Source organism: Lytechinus pictus, chromosome 10, assembly GCF_037042905.1.
Source record: "Lytechinus pictus isolate F3 Inbred chromosome 10, Lp3.0, whole genome shotgun sequence".
In the NCBI taxonomy this organism is placed as follows: domain Eukaryota; kingdom Metazoa; phylum Echinodermata; class Echinoidea; order Temnopleuroida; family Toxopneustidae; genus Lytechinus; species Lytechinus pictus.
This window is the reverse complement of record NC_087254.1, coordinates 6,264,233-6,287,594: the sequence shown is the minus strand read 5'-3', so window position 1 is coordinate 6,287,594 and position 23,362 is coordinate 6,264,233. Positions and strand designations below refer to the sequence as shown.

Sequence of the window (23,362 nt, the reverse complement as noted above, 5' to 3'; positions counted from 1 at the left end):
GAATCTGCATCAAACTGTTTTCAGAAGACATGCTTCCACAAATGATCAAGTCACTGGATGATCTGCCTCAGGGAGGCCTTTCTCGTGCAATGTCCCGCTTTCTTACCCAAGACATCCCTGAAGCCATAGAAAAGAATTATGAAGTCCTACCACCAATCTACAAAGGCACATGCTACTGTGAACCAGATGACAAAGCAGCTATCTGCCCTAAATGCTCAGTTCATGCATGTCAAGACACGATAGAATGCTGTGACTGCAATGGTACCACTTTCCATGTACTGGACTCAAGGCACTAGAACTAGAAGAGGCAATTGGAAATAACTTAAAACCGTACTCCTGTCCAAAGTGCAGGCCGAAACCTGGAACTATGTTTCTCAATATCTCTACGGACACTAATGATACCTGTAACTCCAATGTTTGTCCGGTCTGTAGTGAAGACACAGCAGGAAACCCTGTCATCTGTCGGGTGTGCGAAATAGCATTTCACAGTCAGTGCTGCAACAGAGACCCAAGCTTGGATGCTGATGAGTCATTTACATGTTTCTCATGTGCTGCTTTATGGAAAGATAGTGAGAGCAAGGAACCAAGTACTCAAGACTATGGAACGCCGATGTCATCTAATGGAGACGATACAAGTGAAAGCGATCTGAACGCTGTGCCAACTGTGATTGATATCCCGTCTACTGCTAACAGTGAAATTGGGATTCTGCCTGAAGTAAAGATGAAAGAAAAAGATCTCGTCACAACAGATATATTCACATTGCCTGAAGTCCAGTGTGCCGCATTGCCTGAAGTTCAGTCTGCCAGCGATAAAAGAAGCTTAATGGATAGTCAGACACAGACTGAGCAGGAGAATCCAGAATGCACACTCTGCAAGAAGAAAAGCTCTGAAATTAGTAAGCTGAAAGCTGAAATCAAGAGACAGTCTGCTTCCAATGATGTGATGATCTCTGAAAGTGAAAAACTAAGACAGGACTTAAAGCAAGCACAGCTGGAAGTTGAAATGATGCAGAAGAAGCAAACAAGCCAGGCTGATATCCTCAATAGCAAGGAGTTGGATCTTATACGTGTAAAATCTAAGTCACTAAAACAGGAATCTGAATTCAGAAATTTACTGGCTGATAATGACTACCTTCATGAGCAATTATTGAAGAATGGTATAACCACAAACTTGCCGAAACATCACAAATCTCAAGCTGATACACTCAGGTCTCCTAACAGAGTTCATTCTTTGGAAGTAGACAAGACCCTGAATGACAACACTTTGGATCGCAATGCATATAACATCCCAACAAGTAATAGCTTTGATCTTCTCGGGAATATTGCACCACATAGCCAAAGTTCTACACATATTAATGGGTCAGGTGATGTGAATAACTATACAGCACAGCATGCGGGCAATAGTGGATCTAGAACAAGTGATCAGCACTTACCTAAAAGACATCCACCCCAGAACAGTGTAAACAGAATTACGACAACCTTAACTTCCAAACAACAGCAAAGCCCACAAAAGCAGCATGGAGCTAGAAGAAAAGGGTCACCAATCAAGAACACCAATTCAAGAGGAGGACTATTCCCTCAGCAGTTTGTGCCTGCTAGCTCCCATCCGTCTACAGTGGATCATGTGTCTATCCCCAGTTTGACTTTTGTAGGAAGAAAAGGACCCCAAGGGTCAAATGTACGGCGTAGCCCGGAAAGGAGAACTGAAACCCACAACCGCCTACCACGTACCAGGAATTTACAGGCATCTTATCCACCTGTCAATCTGCAATCAATGTCCCAATTCCCACCTCTACAGTCAAACAATACAGGTGATATACAAAAGGAGAATTCTGATAATTCATGGGTGAACCATCTAAAGGATCCCAATCAGCATGCTACCTATGAGCTACAGGCAAAACCACACCCTCATCAATCATGGTCTATTTCTAATTCGCATGAACCCCAAAGTTATCATCCAGACCCGAGGATCCAGCAAAAGCAGACAGGAGACATCTCTGGAGCACAATCTCATATCAGTTCAAGAATCTCCCCACAGGAGCCTGTAACCTGCCCTCATGAACCACCTCATATCAACCCACCAGCATCGTTGTCTAACTACCCCATTCAGCGCAAGCCTAGTGAAGTTCATAAAAACTTTTCATCGTCACTTCCAAATGTGAATCATAGGGAAGAAGAGATGTTCACCAGTTCTTTTCATCAAAACTCAAGACCTGTTCTGCAGTCTCCCTCATCGAAACAGGTTTTTTACCCAGGCCGAGCATCAACATCGACTCATATGACAATACTAGATGCGGCTTATCACTCACTGATATCTTCAATCCAGTTACTAGCAGTACCAGATGTACTGAATCAACCACATCTGACACAGATGCTTGCCAATTATCACTACCAGATACTAAATCTCACCCACACCAGCCTTCAGCTCCTCCATCAATAGTACCGCTTGAGACTATACGCCTTGGGACATTTAACGTACGGGGGTACAGAAGCATTGCTCCAATGCTTAGGAGGGAATTACAGAATGTCGACATTTTATGCATACAGGAACACTGGCTTAGGGAACACGATGTGCATAGTCTCCAAGAAGCTAGTAGCTATCACCATGCACTAAGCAAGACCTCAGAATGCCTTACCAACCTTAATATTATTCATGGGGGAAGAGGAAAAGGTGGAGTGGCCATATACATCAGAAAGAGTCTCGTATCAGATTTTAAAGAAATTCCGTGTCAATCTCCAAGAATTCTGGCAGCTGAGTTTAAACTTGCTGTGTCAGGGAAAGCAATACTGCTTATCAACTGCTATCTCCCTTGTGGCACCAGCTCATCAGAGCTTACTGAATACCAGTTATGTATGGCCAACATTGTCCACTTACTGGATACTTCTCTCTCATCAGCTGAAGAAACAGTCACAATTATTGCAGGAGACCTGAATGTAGATACAGTTAATTGCAATACAAAGAAGTCCCTTGAGTATCTCAGACTTCTAATGTCTTCTCATCATCTCCTGAGTGTCACAGAAGCATTTTGCACAGGAGAACAATACACCTACCAATCAGACAATGGAAAGAAGAAATCCAGTATTGACGGATTTCTCATACCTGAGTCAACACTCTCGCAATTCCAGAACCTCAGGATAAGTGAGGAAGATCCCCTGAATACTTCGGACCACTTCCTAGTGACTGTCGAATATCATGTACAGCAAATCCTTGCTACAGAAGAAGCCTCCAAGAGTGCTTTAGCTCAAGCAATTAGGATCTCTCGCACCAAAGTCAAGTGGGATCAGGTCAGCAGGGACAGTTTACTTGATTTGTACACCAATCCGATGGAACAAATAGCAACTGATCTTTTCTGCCAGACCTCTGATGGAGATGTCGACACTAGCTTGGCCGAGTCACTCCTTCAGGAACTTGTCCATGCGATGCTGAGAACTTCGCTTGAACTACCTCATAGTAATCCATCTCGTAGGAAAAGGGGGAGGTCAGAATGGACTGAGGAAGTTTCAGAAGCCTAACAAGCAGCTCTTAAAGGATGGAGGCAGTGGAAGAAGGCAGGAAAACCAATGACCACTGAGATCCATGAGATGTACCTGAGATACAAGAAAGCATTCAGGAGTAAATTCCGCCAGTCAAGAGCTCAGCAGCATAGAAGGCTTCTTAATAGTATTGAGCATGCATCTAAAGCCAATACAAAGCTCTTTCACCACCTGATAAAGAAGCAGCGCCCTGAGAAGAGCAAACAACTTCAAACTGACAAGCTTCAGTATGATGGAAAGGCATTCCAAGGGGACGCGATGCTTGATGGATGGAAACAGTACTTCATGGATCTGGCTCAAGCACCCCAGGAAAACAGCGTAGATCCGCATTCCCTTGAAACTGGTCAACATGAAAACAAAGAGTATTTGTCATCTATGCCAGCCCTCGTCATCACATCAGATGAGCTGGATGAGGCTATAAGTAGTCTCAAAAAGGGGAAAGCAAGTGGGCTAGATGAAATAACCCCAGAGCATATACAGAACCTTGGGGAAACTGCTAGGAGACTACTACTCTTAATCTTCAATGTGTTCCTAACAAATGCACACACCCCACTTAGTCTTAAGAGTGGTATTGTGATCCCAATCCATAAGGGCAAAGGCAAGAGCATCCAGGACCCCAAGAACTACAGGGGAATAACCATAACCTCTTCACTCTGCAAGCTACTGGAATTGGTATTGAAGCCTCATCTTGAGCTTTCACTTCAACTGAGTGACATCCCGGATGAACTGCAGTTTGGTTTTCGGAAACAACACTCTTGCATCCTCACATCACTCTGCCTGGAACTGATCATTGAGATTAACAGCAACAACAACCAGCCTACCTTTGTGGCATTATTAGACGCAGAGAAAGCTTTTGATAAAGTTTGGCATGAGGGATTATTCCAGAAACTAGATGCATCATACATCCATCCACTGTATGTTCACATGATCAGGTCTTTATACAATGATCTTCACAGCCAGGTCCTTTGGGATGGGTTCATTAGCGAGCCATTCCAGATAGAGCAGGGAGTCAGACAAGGGGGAGTCCTATCTCCGCTCCTCTACTCAGTATTCATCGATGACCTGATGAAAGTCCTCCGGGAAAAGAACTTGGGATGCAAACTTCTGGATAGGTATTCCGGCCTCCTCGTCCTAGCAGATGACGTCGCACTGATCAGCTCATCACCAAGTGAACTACAGGAGATGTTGAACGTTACCAACAGCTACGCCAAAAGTTGGAGGTACAAGATCAACCCTAATAAAAGCTGTGTAGTACCTTTCAACAATAAGGGTAAACATGCAATTCAGCTCCCGTCATGGAATCTCGGAAGTGACACAGTACCAACATCTTCCCGTCATCCACATCTTGGCATCATAAAATCAAGTGACAAGAGAGACCCAACAGAAAAGATCATCTCGAAAGGCATACAAACTTTCTATGCGCTTACAGGAAGTGGAGCATACACAGGAGGCCTTCTACCACAACACTGTGCATCCCTGTGGAAGGTCTATTGCATCCCTCGTATGCTCTATGGAGCAGCAGTATTACACCTCACGAAAGGGATGGAGAAAAGACTTGATCAGGCACAACATCAGCTGTTCAAGCAAATCCTTGGTCTGCCCAGAACAGCAGCAGATGAGGTTGTCTTTCTCCTCACTGGGCTCATTCCTCTTCGTTCTCAAGTTGACCTTGAGAAGCTCCTCTTGATTGGACAAGCACTGGATCTCCCCCACACCAGATTTGAGTATAGGACTCTTCTGCATGCTGTAGCCAAGACTACCCCCACTATCAAGTCCTGGCAGCTCATCTTGGACAAGTATAATCTCCCTGACATTCACTCTCTTCTGCTCAAACCCATCTCCTACACTACTTGGAAGAAGATCTCAAATAGGGCAGTTACAAACAAGGTTAAAGATGAGGTACTGGCTGCTATTCAATCAAAATCTACTCTTTCGCTGTGGAGGAACATAGATATACCAGCATCAAACGCACTATACCCCAGCTCCAGTAGCTCCCAGTTTCTTAGACGAGCTGTTGTCATCAGGTCACAGCTAGTGAGTCAGACCTATCCAACTCAGTGCAGGCTAGTTCTGATCAAGAAGGCTACTTCTCCAACTTGTCGCCTATGTCATCAAGGTGATGAAGACACCATCCACTTCATAGCTAGCTGTCATGTGTTTGACACTCAGCGTGATGAACTCCAAGTGGAAGTGAGAAAACTAGGCCTTCCTGCATCGATCTGCTCCTTATTTTGCCAAGACTGCTGTGAAGACTATGCCAAGTCCATTCTATTACCTGTCCATCCAAAACTATCTTTTTCCATGCAAGACAAGCTGACTACTAAACTCTTACTCTTCCTGCACAAAATCCACATCTTTCGTACCTCCTTTCTCTCTTCTCTGTTGAATGTGTAAATGCATTATATCACTGATATCTATTCTACTCTGAGGAAGTGCTTTGTGCTCTTTGATTATTTATACAACAATACAGCAACCAGCTGTAGATCTCCGGGATCAGCGGAGGAAGAAGAAGAAGAAGAAGAAGAAGTTGACACCACTCATGGGTACATTACCGCCGCCGTGCACAGGATAACCGCTGGCACGGCACTTGCAATAATTTTTTTATTCTTTTGTAAAAATTAGAAATTTATCTACATTTTACATGAAGTAAGCTTTGGTCTTTGCCTTTGGATATGATTGAAACTTACCAAACGATAAGAAGCCAATTTCAATTCCTCTCTCAGACTCGGTCTCTGTCTTTCTCAGTTTCTGGTACTTTATATCGATGATTTTACTTGATAAAAAGTTGATTGATGTCGAAGCAGGCATGCGGCCAATTGAATGAGTGGTTTTCTCTATATGCACAGAGAGGGCGCGCAATATTATTTAATAAACTTGTTTGTTTACGTCGTTTACGTCAGATCAGCTGTACTGCTGGTTGCGTTCTAGGCGCTCCGCATTTTTTTCGCTGTTCAGCATTATTTTATGATGTAGCGCCATCAGCGATTATACGTGAGATGCCTGTTGATTTTTTGGGTACAATTTCCTATTATGCGCCGGCGACTTGAATCTAGACTGTTTGATAAGAAAAATTCGCATTTCGATTGTTATTTGCGTAATTTCCACCGCAGTATTAAGGATCGGACGGAGTATCTTGGCTGAGATTTGAAGGTAAGCGTTTAAAATCCCTTTTTATGAATATTTTGGAGCATATTTTAAAAATTAATTCAATGAACAGATTTTCTGTTTTCTGTTTGTGGTAACTCCCGTAGGAACTCGGCAAGACAGCATTTTTTGCTGGTAAACGCCAAGCTGTATATAACCAATTACCTTGGAAACATTTTACGTCTAGGTTAATCAGTCATAGTGGCTGACGTAATAGACGACAGATATCACTCTTGGGCCTTTTTATCAAAGTGGAGACAATGGCAGAGTTGGGATTCGAACTCACATCCTTGCGATTATGAGTCCAATGTTCTAACCACTGGACCACACGACCCGGGATTTAGATGAATAAATTTAGTATATTGTGAAGATTTTGGCGTGTGTCATTCTCTCACATTCGTGTGATGAATGAAAACGTCAAAATTCATTATGAAATGACATGCGTTGTGCGAGGTTAGTACAACTAACCTCGCATGCTTGTGTGAGTGGTTGACACTAGAACAAAAAGTTCTCTCCTTCTACCCCAGTCTCAATCGGCCATTTTGTAATGATTCATAACAAAAATGGCCGATCGAGACGGGGGTAGAAGGAGAGAACTTTTCATTTTTTTGAAGTTCCAGTCTGTGCCTCGATGTCAGGAAACTGCCACTCGTTAGACCTTCATCCGTATAATCGTGGTAAGTGCATAATTTCTGTTTTCACAATTCATTTGGAGAAATATTTAGACCATAAATCACGCTAGTCCAGTGAGTATGGTCAAATACACGGTAAGCCCCTGGGCTCCGGCCCGCTGCGCGGGCCGGAGCTCCCTGGGTTACAGTAGTATATGATTATGAATCAAAAATGTGTATTTGAATGAATTCCAACAGAAATGAGGTTCATATAGGTATGTGCGAATGCGGCCGCATCGCGAGCGCTGGTTTTGGCTGCACCGGTTTTGCGTTGGTTTTGCTGCAAGTGGCATCGCCTCTGTCTGGGCGGCTCCTCGAAAATGGGGTTTATTTATTTTAATACATACATTTTGTCACAAAAATATTTTTTCTTCCCAAGTCAAGGTGGTTGATGATTGTTCAATCATGTTTCATCATTTGGAAACTGGATTCTTTTGGAAGTGGAATATGTTGACTTTTTAAATTGAAATGCAAAATCTATAGTGTTTATTTTTTTTCTTAAATTGTAGGAAAAAAATATATTTGGAAACTTTTTGATCATGTTTCATTATTTTGAGACGGGATTTGCTGTAGAAAGGGAATATCATAAATGTTGACTTTTTAATTAAAATGCAAAAATTATGTTGTTTATTTATTTTTTGTTTATTTATTTTTTATTGCTTCTTTTTTATTTTTTTTGTTTATTTTTTTTTAATCATGTTTCATTATTTGGAGACTGGAATTGCTTTTGAATGGGGAATATCTTAAATGTTGATTTTTTTTTTAAATGCAAGAACTATGTTGTTTATTTTAAATTTTTTTTTACTCTTGTAAGAAAATACATGAAAACTCAGAGGAAAGAATATTTTATTTCCAGATGGGTCTAAGTCCTGTATTTATGATTTTTTTTTCTATTTTATTAATCTAATTATTTTTTTTCCTTTTTTTTTTCGTTAGGGGTGCAGGTTGGGGTTTTGTGTTTTAAACTGGAAAATGGGGATGGGATTGGTACAAGTTTTTGTGTCACTTTTGTTTGTGTCTTGTTTTGAGTGTTTGTTTGGAGCTTTGATGTCTGTTTTTGTAGCTTTGATATATGTTTTTGTAGCTTTGATATCTGTTTTTTCCTGGTTGTTTTGAAAGAAATAGACCACTCTTTTCCTTTTCTTTTTGCTTGAACTAATAATTTGGTGCCTTTTAAGTCTATCCACGGGGAGATTGGTTAGTTTGGATTGTTAAGTTCTTTTCAACAAATTCTTGCAAATTTTTTTGTTTTGTTTCATAATAATATGGAAGTACTATGTGTAAAAATTTGTGTACATTTATGTGCAGTGATTTCACTCTAGAATCTGAATTTATTTATTTTTCTTTAAAAAAGAGAGCTCAAACAGGGCCTTTGTTATACAATGTATGAATACAAATCTAAGAAATGCATTGGAAACTGATAGAATATATGAAAGCTTAATTTTTATACTTCTTGATACTTGTAATAATTTGCATACAATGCTACATACATATTTTACACTCAGCTGCTCATCCCTCCAAAAAAAATTGTAAACAAATGTCCATTGTCTCTAAAATCAAAAGCTACATATCATACATGTATAACAAATTGTTGAAACAATAGAATACATAAGGAATTGGTGAAACAATCAAATACATCTGAAAATAGCACACTTGTATTTTTATTTGGTTATACAAAGTACGAAAGAATGATAATTTTCATATGTAAAAAAAGTCCCCATACATACATGTATACAATACTAAATTTGAAAAAGAGCTTGTAATTTATATCGGAAAAACAAAGAAATACATTAGAAATTACAAAAAGAATACTTTAAACAAATTCATTTAGGAAATTATCTACATGATGCTTTTGATGCCAACTAAATTATGTAAATTATCTATCATGATCACCTTCATTTGGCAAAAAAAGAGGCGAGTAATTGTTATTTTGCGTAATTTGCATAATTAAAATTGATTAGAAGAAATTATTTTACACATATTAAGAAGAAAAATTACAAAGTGACATGATTACACATCAATTGAGCTTTCTTACACCTTTCCATTGATACCTAAATTACTTAAAGGGCTAAAAAACAAAGGAGTTAGAGCCTGTTGAAGACTTGGGTTCAAAATGGTCACAAAATTGGTTTGTACTCCGTGACTTTACATTAAAGACAACGACCACAAATTTGGGTGAATATGCGCGACTTAAACTGGAATAACTTTAGAATTTCTTGATGAAAATTAGAGTTCTTGGTATCATTTGAAAGGTCTTTTAAAGACCTTTCAAATGATACAAAATTTATTGATATTTGATGATTTTCATTTTTTTGTCACATACATGTACACCCTGCACCTAGTTCATACATGCCTGCATTTGTTTCAAAGAAAAAGAGAAAATAAGTCAAACATTACCAACCTTATTTTGCCACACATGGAGTACAAACAGGGAACAAGGTTATATCATATTCATAACCTTGGCTTGTTCATTGAATGAGTGGGACAAATGCTTGATTTTTTTACACTTTCAGTTTCCATTACAGCTATTCATCATATAACTTGGCTCTTAAGTAAATTTGATTCTTTAAATTATTTTTTCTTAGTTAAAAATAGAGATTGAAAAATGAAAATTTTCTTGCCTTATTACTTTCCACCAAAAGAGGGCGTACATAAAAATATGCCCAAAATCAGTGCGTGACACTGGCACTGGTCCGACGGTCCCAGACCAGTAAAACTTGCTGTCGGGCCAGTAGTTTTTCAGAAATAGCCAGATTTACTGGTCCGACATGACCAGTAAAAAATACATCAAACTGATACAAATGATATTTTCTCCCCTGACTTTAGTAAATTATAAAAATGGCTCTCCAAAATTGAGAAATGGCTCTCTTGAATTATGTTGTGGTGGGCAATAAAAGCAATTAAAGTAAGCAAAAGAAACTCAGGTATCTTTTTATATTTTTCTTTATTTTGGGGACTGGTAAATTTTAGGTTTGGACCAGTAAAAAATTGAAAAATTGGTGATCTACTGGTCCGACATGAACAGGTTGGACCAGTAGAAAAAAAGGGTTAGTGTGGAGCCCTGCCAAAATTCAAGTTTGTGAGCGCTCTGGTAAATACAAAAAAATTATTCCCAAGTTACTAATGAAAAATAAATTGCAACTGTATGGAAATAAGTAATTTTGGTCACAATAAGTGATATTTTAATGATTTTTTAAGTGTGTGCTCTGTACAGCATTGGCATACCATAATCCTACTTGTAGATTCCCCACAGGCAGGATGATTGCAGTGAGCAAGTGCATGCGTGCAGCTCTCGCATGCAGTGCTCGACAATTTTGGCAGGGCTAGGGAAAATGGATCCGTGCTAGAGAACTGAGATGTCTCGTAACGCGGGTCTTGCAGGGCAGCATTGAATGGAACTTTTGTCATTCGGAGTATCTAGAGAACTGAAAATTAGGTCTGAAAAGGGGGGGTCATCAAAGCGGCACGTCCCCAATATATATGAGTGCTCCCCCCGGGGTCACAGCTTCGCAAGTCAATAGTTTGAAATAGTCAAAGAGTTCCAACCATGGCTCAAAGAACAAAAATTGTTTAAACGAACAAAAAATAAATGCAGTTTCTTTAACACATGATCTTCAGTCCTTGGCTTGAAAATCAAAAATATTTCTCTTTGGAGAATGTGAGTCTCTGAGTCATGGATTTCTTCCAAGAAACTGATCCTCATTTCATGTTAAGAGTTTTGAATAAGAACACCAACTTTGCAGCATTAGCTGTACCAAGACAATTCCTCAACTTGGACTGAACCAGTCCTTATGAGCTTAATAGCTACCCTCTCGACACCACAGGATGCAGACACAGCATCTTCATTATGACTTACATCCATATTCTATTTTGACTGAAAATATAGTTTAGAATAATTTTACTCATAAAATGTACGATTTAAAAACTGATGTCAGTGTAAAGGATTATAATTTTGGTGTTTGCAGTTTGTTTTGAAAATGTTCGTTTAAAAATTTGTTTAAAATTAAAAAATCTGATTTAAATAAAAAATCTGATTTAAATCTAATAATCAGATTCTTTATATTAAAGGAGAATGAAACTCTTGGAGCAAGTTAGCTTTTGTGAAAGCAGAAAAATCAAAGAATAAGATTAACAAAAGTTTGAGTAAAATAGGACTAGCAATAGAAGAGTTATGAGCATTTGAATGTCGAGATCACTAATGCTATGGAGATCCTCCCATTGGCAATGCGACCAAGATCTATGAAGTCACAGATGAACAACTCTCCCCTTTTGGACACTGAAAATATACCCCAAAACATCTCTTTTTGCTCATTCTAATCATATGACAAACGATTCATCAATGATATAATATTGTGAAACATCTCTACTTGTCCTCTCATAAAGAGAACACCTCACCTTGTGATAGACTCTATAAAAGTGAGAATATAAGTGAAATAAGTACTAAAGTAATGAGGGAGTTGTACGTGTGTGACATCACAGATCTTGGTCGCATTGCCAATGGGAGGATCTACATGGCATTAGTGATCTCAATATTCAAATGCTCATAACTTTCCTATTATTCATTCAATCTTCCTCAAACTTTCAACAATATGTTTCTTTGATTTTTCTCTTTGATATGGATTCAGCTGGTTTCAAGGGTTTCATTCTCCTTTAAAGAAAAAGACACTCAAGATTAGCCAAATCATAGTAAAGCTTGTTATTCTAGAAGGAGTATGATGATAAGTGTGATGGTGATGATGATGATTATAATGATGATGATGTTGGTTATACTGATAATGATGAGAAGTAGTATCATGGCGTAAAATACTCTTGATCTTATTCTCTTGCAGAAGTTTATCAAAAAGAGAGCTTGAAGCTGTGTACCATGAAGCCCATCAGTGCCTTGTATCCGGGGCCCCACCCCTCCAGTGCGTACAGAGTCTGAGGAAGCTTCTCTTGGCAATCTCCTGCACCAAACTTCGCAGAGAGTAAGCATAGGTTATTCTCTTCCCATTTGAAATAGTTTTTCATATTTTGTTATTTGGGAATTTATATTACATGATATATGGGGAAGCTGCTCGAATGTGACATCACAAATCTGAAATTACAAGAATTCATATAAACTCTCTTCTTTTTTGTGTGATTTCCATAAAACCTTCATCATTATTTTTTCTGTAATATTTCAGCTTTTATGAAAACTTGCTTATTGTCAGGGTGAACCTCCCTTTTAAGATTTGCTGAATTAAAAAAAAAATTCTTCAACAATTTTCAATCCAGAATACCCAAGAATCTACTGCGTGCATTATGCATTGTAGTCCTCGGTACCAATACCGGCCTGCCAAAGTTTGAGCCCATCAGTCTACTGTGCAGTGCAGTGCTTCAAGAATATGGCCCCATCCCTCAGCTGGATGTGGAGTTGGGGGCGGGGCAGGCTAGCGATCTCCGACACATCCCCTACCTGCTTCCCGTCATTCTAGCCCAGGTAAGTGCTGTAAACCAATCAGGGGCAACAATTTTCAGAAGCTTATAACTTCTGTTTTTTTTAAATCACTGACTAAAATCTGCACAAAACACTCCCAGGAAGTAATAAGACATCATTTGAATTTCACAAGACTAGATATGGAAGAAACAGGAGGGTCTGAAAGGCCGAGGGGCCATGAAGCCGAGTGTTACTTATATTTGCATCAAAAGATTTTCTGCAAAATTAGCCCGATCGTCAATGTTCACTGAAATATGCGTTCTAGAAAACTCCCATCATTTTAACCACATAGAAGTCCACTATGCACCCTCAAGGCATGATTTAAAAGTGTAAGCAAGGTTTATAAAATTAGGCTAAGCAGAAAATAATTTGGTGTAGACAAAAAGGGGGGGTACGGGCCAGCTGTGCCCCCCCCCCCCTGGATCCGCCAGTGAGTAGACAAATGTTATCCTCGGCCTAATGGCAAGACCACGATGCTGCTAATTTGAAGAGGTGTTTCAAACAAGCAATGACATAAACATGAGCAGTGCTACAGGGGCGGGGGGGGGGGGGGAGGTGACAACGAGACAAAGAAGGGGGGGGGGAATAAGAAAAAGAGCAATGAAAAGGAAAAGAAAGATTACTGAAAAGAGATGGTATGACCAGCATTGAATTTCATATCTATAATGTTGTTTTTATTACTCTACATTTTTTACTGTGGGTCAGTTTCTTCGATCCAGACAAGGTTGTGAATAATGCAGTCCGCATGTGCTCATGGTAACAAAGTGTGTAGGGGGATAGCACAAATGTGTAGGTAATATATTACTATTTATAGATTGTGAGCTCATTGTATTGAGTCAAGTAAAAACATTGCCCAATCATACCATTACAATACCAAATTATGGTAGATCAGACTCAAGATATAATATAAAGCTTATTCCTACACCAAGGAGCTTTCTCCTTGCCTACACATATTGAAATATTACCTTTTAGAGTTGTTATCATAATTTCCTGTGAGATTTGCTAGACTGGTGTTGTTGATTTATGTTTTTCAGGGTCGCTACTCAACTCGGCTTGAGAAGCTTGTATCACAGATGGTGAAATGGGTGTCAACAGTGGGTTTCAACTCCGAGATTCAATGCAGAGCTCTGTCAAGTCTAGTAACCACGGCAACTCAACACAGAAATCTACTTTCTGATGGTGTGTATAGTATGTTTACTCTGTTCTATACTACATGATTACATCCACCCAGGTCTTATGACAATGAAAAATAATTTACCGGTATAGGAAAAGATGTTTCCATTTATTTATCCTTCTTGTGCTTCTGCTTTTTCACCAACATCTTGTTCTCCTTTTTTCTTCTTTCTCCTCCTTCTCCTTCTCTTCCCCTCCCAGACACAGTTGATATTAAATGAATGAATTATCAAAAATAATAATGATAATAGTAACAGTAATAGTAATGATGATTATGATGATGATGATGATGATGATAATAATAATGCTAATGATGATGATAATAATAATAATAATAGTAATAATAATAATAATGATTTCAATCTATTTTCTCTTCAGAACAAATCTATGTAGTGGGCTCCCAGATGAGTGATTGGTTATCTAATGCAAGCACATTCCAAGGAACAAATCCTCTCTCCAAGCAGAAATCAAGCAAACAAGAAAGTGTAAGTTGAATATTTTACCCTTTATCACTTTCAATTCAATTCAAAATATTTTATGTAAAGAAAAATACTTTCTTTGCAGCAAAAGCCGAATTGCAAAAGTTTCCATTTCAAACGAATCATCAATAACGAGGTAAAAATAACTTAGTACTACGAAAAAATTTAAATATTGACATATATGTAACAAATTATATCATAACTAAATTTAAATCGATACTTATTGATGAAATGGGAAATATGATAATTTATACCTGATACCTGATGAACCTGACACACTGAATTACAATGAAAACAAACCAAAGTTACTTGGGTTTTTTTTTTTAGACAAAGTACATGACTTATCAATGGGCTGGATAAGAAAAGATGGCTGAAATTAGAAATAATAATTTTGAATCAAAAGATTATCCTGCAGAAATCTTATGAAGGCTAGATCATCTATTTTGAATCGCAGTACAGTCAGCTGGCCTGTAGCCCTTTTTTTTTTTTTTTTTTTTGGGGGGGGGGGGTTCTGAATTATAATAAAGTGGACCTTTCTAGTATGTGAACAGTTCCGTACGTGTGTTCATTTCCATTACTTCATTCTGACTGATACCTACGAGGAACTCAATTTACAGTGTTTGACATTAAGATAAAAAAAACACACACACACCGCATCACACAAACCACAACATATACATTTGCCTCACTGTATTTAAGTTGGACAGCATGGATATTGGGGGGAGGTGTCATTTAAAACCCTGGAAGTATGCACCTACGAGGCAAAAATGAACGGCTTGCTTCATTTTTCTCTGTACAAGTTTTTTCCCCCTGTTGACCGGGTTCCACGGAACCTGCTGAAACCCCCTGGCTACGGGCCTGGTTATCTGCTATACAGAGTTAGCAGTGGGTAGTTTGCTGCTGTACTGTCACTGTTCAATCTCTGAACTGTTTTGTGTGGATTTAATTTGTTACAGGTATCAAATGCCAAAATTCTATTACAAATTGGTCTTTTATCTTCAAAAGCAAACTGCATCATTTCAGTAGATGAAAACAGCTTGTTTTTAAACTGGACCTCATATTTCATTGTAGAAATTTATGGACATGGTTAGTCTGTATGCATGTGCGAGGGGGAGGGATTTTTGTTGACAGTCAAATCCATGATATAATTTGGAGACATGCCAACTGTTCCCTCTTTAGAGTATTTTGTTCCTCTTTTTTGCTAGAAATACACCAATATACACCAATTCTTGCCTACGAGCACGTGTTTAAAAGGGCGAATTATCAAGTTTTCAAGTAGAGTCATTTCACATGTTTTTTTCACCGATCTCACTACAACAGGCTGGCGATTGTTACGTTGAAACAAATTTTAAAAAATACTCTTTTTTTGTCAAAAATCTTTTGTTTTCCTTATAAGAATACTTTTTTTTAGTTATTGAAGGTTGGCAGGTCTGAATTTGTGCTGTTACTTGTTGAAAGAGTCCTGAATATGTGCATCAAAATTGTTTTCACCGAACTGCAATTTTGAACGACAGGTAACGGAGATAGACGGTCGGGAATGCCAGGACTACTTCACCTTACTCAGTCTCTCGTCCTACTACAGTCAAGATCAACTCCTCAATATACATACTTTCTCCAGTCTACGTGCCTGGCTACTAGCCACAGCAGCTAGCCCTAGCCCTGCTGGCGGGGCAAGCAGAGGGCTGGATGTTGGAGGAAGGGGGTTGCCCAGTTTGGGAGGAGAGGGTGTGGCAAGGGCGCCCTCTTCGGGAGGAAAGTTTGCCAACAAAGCAAGGAAAGCAATGACGGAGAAGGCGTGCGAGTATTGCCTTAGGGTCATCGACCTCTGTCATAGAAGTAAGTCGTTTGTATACTGGGTACAGGTAACTTTGCCTATGTCAAATCTTTTGGGACCTCAGAAATACGTTCAACTTAAGATAGAGTTAACTTACAGGGGGTATATAAAGCATGTCATGCATAATCTGGTAAAATTTGCTTTCATTTGGGCAAATATTGATCTTCCGGAAGGTCCACTTATGCAAGTCCATCTGTATTTGAAATTGTCATCAAATTGTATCAATTGTATACTGTGGGAAAAAGGGATAAGAATGTTTTGACATTACCATTTATTTATTTGTGTACGTCATTTGTGCCTCTGCTCACTGAGGAAATTATGTTTCAGGGTCATCTGTTGGCCTATCTTTCACGTTCTCAAACATGCAACTGGTCTTGTAGTTACTGGGCAAAATTGCCTGAAATGCTATCTATGTGGAGGCCATCATGCAGTCACTGATCTTATGTAAAGGGATGCTCCGGGCTGAAATTTTTTCATAGCTAATTAAATAGAGTAAAATTCAAAGAGCAAAATGCTGAAAATTTCATCAAAATCGGATAACAAATATCAAAGCTATTGAATTTTAAAGATTTGCATTATTCCGGTGAAACAGTTCTAGGCATGTCTTCATGTGGGCTGATGATGTCACATTCCCACTTTTCTTTTTCTAATGTTATTACATGAAATCATAATTGTTTCATGTTTTCATAAATGTTTAAATGATGTGTCTCCAATATTATGAAATAAGTTGCAGCAAGAAATGACCAATGCACTTAAACAGTTGTCAGTCCAATCGTTTTAGTTCTTGGTAGGAAAATTTTGAATAAACCTAATTTCATATGATAAAATACAAAAGAACAAGTGGGGATATGACATCATCAGCCCACCTAATGAATATTGATGAAGACATGCCTAGAACTGTTTCACTGGAATAATGCAAAACTTCAATAACTTCGTTATTTGTTATCCGATTTTGATAAGATTTTCAGCATTTTGCTCTGTGAATTTTACTCTATTTATTGAGATATAAATATCTTTAGCCTGGAGCATCCCTCTAATTCAATTTTCAGAGTTTTAAAGATAGTTTTATATGTGAACTTTGTGAAATTACTTCCTATATTGTGAGCACATAAGCAAATGAATTCAAAATGTCTACCACCTAATAAACGAACATTGCACTTTTTTCTACTTTGTATGAATTTGCATCCAGTGCACTAAACTGAATGTCATGTTCATTTCCATTTGGCTTAAGTTCATGCATTAAAAAAAAATCTTATTTAATCATAAAATTTTCATTTTTATTATTCAAAGGACCTATGAAGATTCAAGATCAAGACCTCATACAAGCAGTGAGTATATTGACATTCTTCCTATCTGACTGTTTACTTCTCTATCACGATTAAAATCAATTTTGTAGGGAATAGATATTACATGCTGTCGCCGTATCTTTTGGAAAGAAATACAGGGGCCCGTCTTACAAAGAGTTGCAATTGATCTGATCAATCACAACTATGGAAAGCCAGCAAAGTCAACATATAAAATGTTTGTTCAAAAACTTTTCTAGATATAAATGTATATCCATAAATTTGTTGATATCTTGACAATTTGGTGTGTTCTCCTTTGTTTACAAAGGACATTTTGCAAATTTTTTCTGTAAAAGAAAATATGACACTGATGGATTTCCAAAGAGTTATGATTGATTGGATCAATCGTAACTCTTTGTAAGACAGGGCCCAGGGCCCGTTGTACAAAGAGTTAAGATTGATCCGATCAATCGCAACTATGGAAAGCCAGCAAAGTCAACATATGAAATGCATGTTTGTTCAAAAAAAATTCTAGATATGAATGCATATCCATAAATTCATTGATTTCTTGACAATTTGGGGTGTTCTCCTTTGATTACAAAGGACATTTTGCAAATTTCCTGTAGAAAAAATTATGACACTGATGGATTTCCATAGAGTTACGATTGATCGGATCAATCGTAAATCTTTGTACAACGGGTGTAATCTTGTATCTTGCATCAAATATATCTTTAAATACAACAATGAAGATTAATGACAAAATTTGAAGTGAAAACAAAATAATAATCATGTTAATAATGGTAGTATGATGACAACAGTGATTAACATTGATTTTTTTTCTCTGTCGTATTATCCCCAGTGCCTTGTGGAAGCAATAGAGACGTTGATAGTGATCTGTAGACTAGACACATCTCTGGTATCCAAACTCTACCCATCCATCAAACAAGCCCATACAAACCTGGCAAAGAAGTGGCCAAGGGTTCAGCTAGCCATTCTTCAGTTCTTCCTAGACTATAGTAAGCTTTTGTCTTGCCTGCATAGCAGAGAGAGAGACTATAGCCCATGCTTTTCCGACGGCGGCAGCATCGACCTAGCTCTTGAAACTTGGACATAGGATATAATCAAGTATCACTGACCATCTTGCATGAGTTTCAGGTCACACAACCAAGGTCAAAGGTCATTTAAGGTCAATGAACTTAAACCATGTTGGGGTAATCAACATTGAAATCTTAAACCAAGATTAAGTTTTTGAAATGTCATCATAGCTTTAGAAGTATATGGACCTAGTTAATGAAGTTTAGGGTCAATGAACTTAAAAGGATGCTCCGGGTTGAAAACATTTGTATCTAATTAAAAATAGTAAAATTCAGAGCAAAATGCTGAAAATTTCATCAAAATCGGATAACAAATAATGAAGTTATTGAATTTTAAAGATTTGCATTATTCTGGTGCAACAGTTCTAGGCATGTCTTCATGAATATTCATTATGTGGGCTGATGATGTCACATCCCCACTTTCTTTATTATGTTATTACATGAAATCATAAATGTTTCATTTTTTCATAAATGTGTAAATGATGCGTTTCCATTATTTTAAAATAAGTTGCAGCGAGAAAGAACCAATGCACTTAATCAGTTGTCAATCCAATTGTTTAGTTCTTGGCAGAAAATATTTGAATAAACCTAATTTCATATAATAAAATACAAAATAACAAGTGGGATATGACATCATCAGCCCACCTAATGAATATTCATGAAGACATGCCTAGAACTGTTTCACCAGAATAATGCAAATCTTTAAAATTCAATAACTTTGTTATCCGATTTTGATGAAATTTTCAGCATTTTGCTATGTGAATTTTACTCTATTTATTGAGATATGAATACCTTCAGCCCGGAGCATCCCTTTAAATCATATATGGGGTATTAACATTGAAATTGCTATATTGTACCAATGGACATATGGTCTCAATGATATAAGTATAATATTTTTGTTTATTTAGTAAAAATATCCCATCCCCTTCATTGCAAACGATGCCATAATACTTAATTTCATGAAATCATGTTTTTTTTCTTCTTTTTAGGTGAAGCCTTGCATGTTGTTTTCAAACCAGAAGAAACCATTGCAGATATGTTTGGTGACCTCATTACAAAATACATGTACGATGACACAGTGACCTTTGACATTGTGACCTTTCTCATCACCAATCTCAACAAGCTTTGCCTGGAAACGGAACTTCTTGAGAAATACTCTCCAAGTATATTAAGAGTAAGAAGATTTCCTCAGCTATAGATCAGTTTTATACAGCATATTACATTCTTCTTCTACAAGATATAATACTCTTCTTTCATAAAATAGCCTTAAAAACAGAAATACTGAAGCTTCTCGAAATGCACTCATTGGAGTAAAATCACATGAATGACCAGACCAGTAGAGCGAAACAACATATAATAAAAACAAAAGATACTTGTTTCGCTCTAGCACTCTGGTCATTCATGCGATTTTAGTCCGATGAGTGCATGTTGTTGTTGTTTTAGCTTATACGGCGTGTATAAACTAAAACAACAACAACAATATGCACTCATCGGATTAAAATGTCAAGAGTTTCAGAATGTCTGTTTTCAAGGCTACATGTATTTTATGATTTTGTGGTACCAAACACTTATTTATAAAAAATTATTTCACCTTCCTATAATTTGTCTGTTTTTTCCATTTGTGGAAATGAAAGAATGTAAATTACTGAATATGTTGTTGATGCTTGTGAAATAAATGTATGTATGTCAGCTTTTATGAGCATCATTGATTGTTCTGTAAACAAACAAAAAATCACAGTAATCCATAAACTGTTGAATTGCAAAGTGAACAAATACAAAGATGAACATATTGAAATTTAAATTTTTGAAAATCAAACAAAAATATTTCAACAGCTAACAATTATGTGTGGTATTGAGATTGCAAATAATTGGCATTATGTTTTATAGTTTGATAATCTCATTGGTTAACTTGGAATATAAGATATGATTGAGATTTAAATCATTTGGAACCTTTTGAGTTGAAATGAGTTAAATCACATTGCATAATTCTTAAGTGTAACTTAATTAACAATGCCAATTCTTGGCTCTGTGTCTGTGACACTGATCCAAACTCTCTGATTCTTTCTATTTTTCATGTGAATCTCAGAATAGAATTTTCATAAATAAACATTATAACATAAACACGTAAACACATAGTCACTCATATTCATTGAATGAGATGTGAAATATGACTTTGTTATAACTTGTCCTCAAACTTTAATAGTCTATATTTCTTTTTATTTTTGGTTTCCTTACTAGCTAAGTTGTATTTTATTACACCAGTTTATCTCACTTGCTGAGGTTTACCTTCTCTTCACACCAGCTATAGATTTAACTTTTTAATATGTCTGACTGTGTATTTGATATCAATTACTAATAATAATAATAATAGCTGGATTTATAAAGTGCTTTTTTGCCTGAGGATACAAAGCGCTGCTATTATTACCCCACCTTTAGCTCGAGCTACCATCACCGGCGCTCAGTGCATGCAAGGAATTAATCCTGCCGGGTACCCATTCATATCACCTGGGTCGTGTGCAGCACAGTGTGGATAAATTTCTTGCTGAAGAAAAATACGCTGTGGCTAGGATTCGAACCCACGACCCTCTGTTTGGAAGGCGAGAGTCAGAACCACTAGACCACGATGCGCCCACAATTCAAGTTGAATTTGATATGTTTGTCTTTATGCAGATTCTTGCTTGGAATCCCCGCACATTCTTATCCGACTATGTGGAGATCTTGCCAGCTTTGATATCAGCGGATACTGCCAAAGAAGTAAGAACCAAAAGAAAAATCATAACTTGTTGTATTATGTTAAATATTAAGTCAAACTGATAATTAATTCATGATTGAAGGTACATATCTACATATCTCTACCAGAGATTCCATGGAAGGATGAATTTCTAGATGATTAATAATGTGAACTATATTGATTGATTGGTGGGGATTTTTCTACCTGATTGCTAAGAAAGCATGAATGCTTGTAAGCAAGCAACCAGAGGACCGACGGCTTAAGGTCCTCTCTGAAGGAACTGGTAATGAGGATTAATGCCTTCCCAAAGGGCACTAGCGCACCAAGTGGGAATCGAACCCGGGTCACCGGAATACGAATCCCTGCTCGACCGACTGAGCTATCGCGCCTCCATATATATATATATATATATATATACTTACAAATAATCTGACCTTTGTCACCTTCACTTTCAAGTGCTTCATATTTGTTTATATTTACCAGTTCCTGAAGATGGTTTAAATTGAAAACCACACATTTTAACTCAATTAGACTCTGCTTTTTCTCATCTCTGTATTAGATTGTTCATTTATTTTCAAGTATATTATGTTACTTTTCATAGATGCTTCATCTACTACTTGACCTGCCATGCACTACTGCCTCAATGATTCTTATGCATAGAGAGAGACAGCTAAGACAGAACCCGTCACTCCTTGAGATTCAGCCAGCTTGGTTGGCCTCTGTTAACATCCTTCGGAAACCTGAACACCAACCTTGGTTCAACTACATTCTCAGGTCGCAATCAGGGAAGGGAGATACTATCAACAAGTAAGATTCTGTTCTTGTAACCTTCATAGATTTGTGTAAGTCTCCTAATTGAGATTCAGCCATCTTGGTTGGCCTCTGTTAACATCCTTAGGAAACCTGAACACCAACCTTGGTTCAACTATGTTCTCAGATCGCAATCAGGGAAGGGTGATACTATCAACAAGTAAGATTACAAGATTCTGTCCCTGTAACATTCTTCGGTGTTTTAAGTCTTTTAATTGAGATCTAGCCATCTTGGTTAGGCTCTGTTAACATCCTTAGGTAATCTTAACACCTATTTTCTCAGGTCGCAATCTGGGAAAGGCGATACTATCAACAAGTTAGGTTAAAGATATTCTCCACCTGTAATATTCTTAGGGTTTAATTGAGATTCTGTCATCTTATATCCAATCCCCTTTATGTGGGACCACAAAGATTATTTGTAGAGGTGTTGTAGCCCAGTAGATAAGTCTCTGGACTTAGAACCACAAGGTCCGGGGTTCAAATCCCACCGCAGCACTCACGTCCTTTGGCAAGTGGCAAGGTGTTTATCTACATTTGCTACTCTTCACCCAGGTGTTTTTATTTTATTTTTAGTTATTTATTTTTGATATTTTGACAGGGTAGCCCATTCACCAATAAGTAGTGGTCTTCCATGGGGCCCTGAATAACAAACATATTTACAAAATGCATAACGTATGTACAGAATGTTACGGCATTAAGATTCACATTAGGATTTGAATGTAAAACGAAACATTAACAAACTTAGCAGCAAACAAAACGCAGATGGGCACTCGTTTGACGTATAATCAAATATCAATAAATCAAATTAACTAAGAACGACATCTTGAAAATACTGATAATATACACCAAATCATCAAGGTCATGCTAACACAAAATACGCACAACAGTGGATGTTCCGCAAGTTATTTATAAATTACAAGTTCTTCTAACATTCTCTTAAATGAAATGACAGAAGGAGCTGTTCTAATTGAATTATCAAGCTTATTACATTCAAATATTGAAGATACAATTGGACTACACTTATAACAATCAGTGCGAAACTTGGGCACGCGTAAATATCCACTGTCTCTCTGTCTGGTAGTAAATGGGTACCCGATAGGAAGGAATTCCTTGAATGCTCATGCGCCTGATCAGGGTGGCCGTGCTAAAGT

At 37.7% G+C, this 23,362-nt stretch overlaps 1 protein-coding gene across 1 annotated transcript in view; it reads left to right on the top strand.

Annotated features, from left to right (window-relative positions):
- The first annotated feature begins 10,366 nt into the window (after positions 1-10,366).
- The window catches only part of LOC129269013 (AP-5 complex subunit zeta-1-like), a 42,692-nt gene continuing 29,696 nt past the window's right edge, over positions 10,367-23,362 (top strand). Inside the window, exons 1-11 of the mRNA XM_064105895.1 lie at positions 10,367-10,374; positions 12,179-12,316; positions 12,606-12,810; positions 13,842-13,986; positions 14,359-14,465; positions 15,974-16,295; positions 17,584-17,621; positions 18,436-18,592; positions 19,660-19,844; positions 21,341-21,424; positions 22,003-22,208. Coding sequence (XP_063961965.1) covers positions 10,367-10,374; positions 12,179-12,316; positions 12,606-12,810; positions 13,842-13,986; positions 14,359-14,465; positions 15,974-16,295; positions 17,584-17,621; positions 18,436-18,592; positions 19,660-19,844; positions 21,341-21,424; positions 22,003-22,208 — 1,595 coding nt within the window. The remainder of the gene's footprint in view (positions 10,375-12,178; positions 12,317-12,605; positions 12,811-13,841; positions 13,987-14,358; positions 14,466-15,973; positions 16,296-17,583; positions 17,622-18,435; positions 18,593-19,659; positions 19,845-21,340; positions 21,425-22,002; positions 22,209-23,362) is intronic.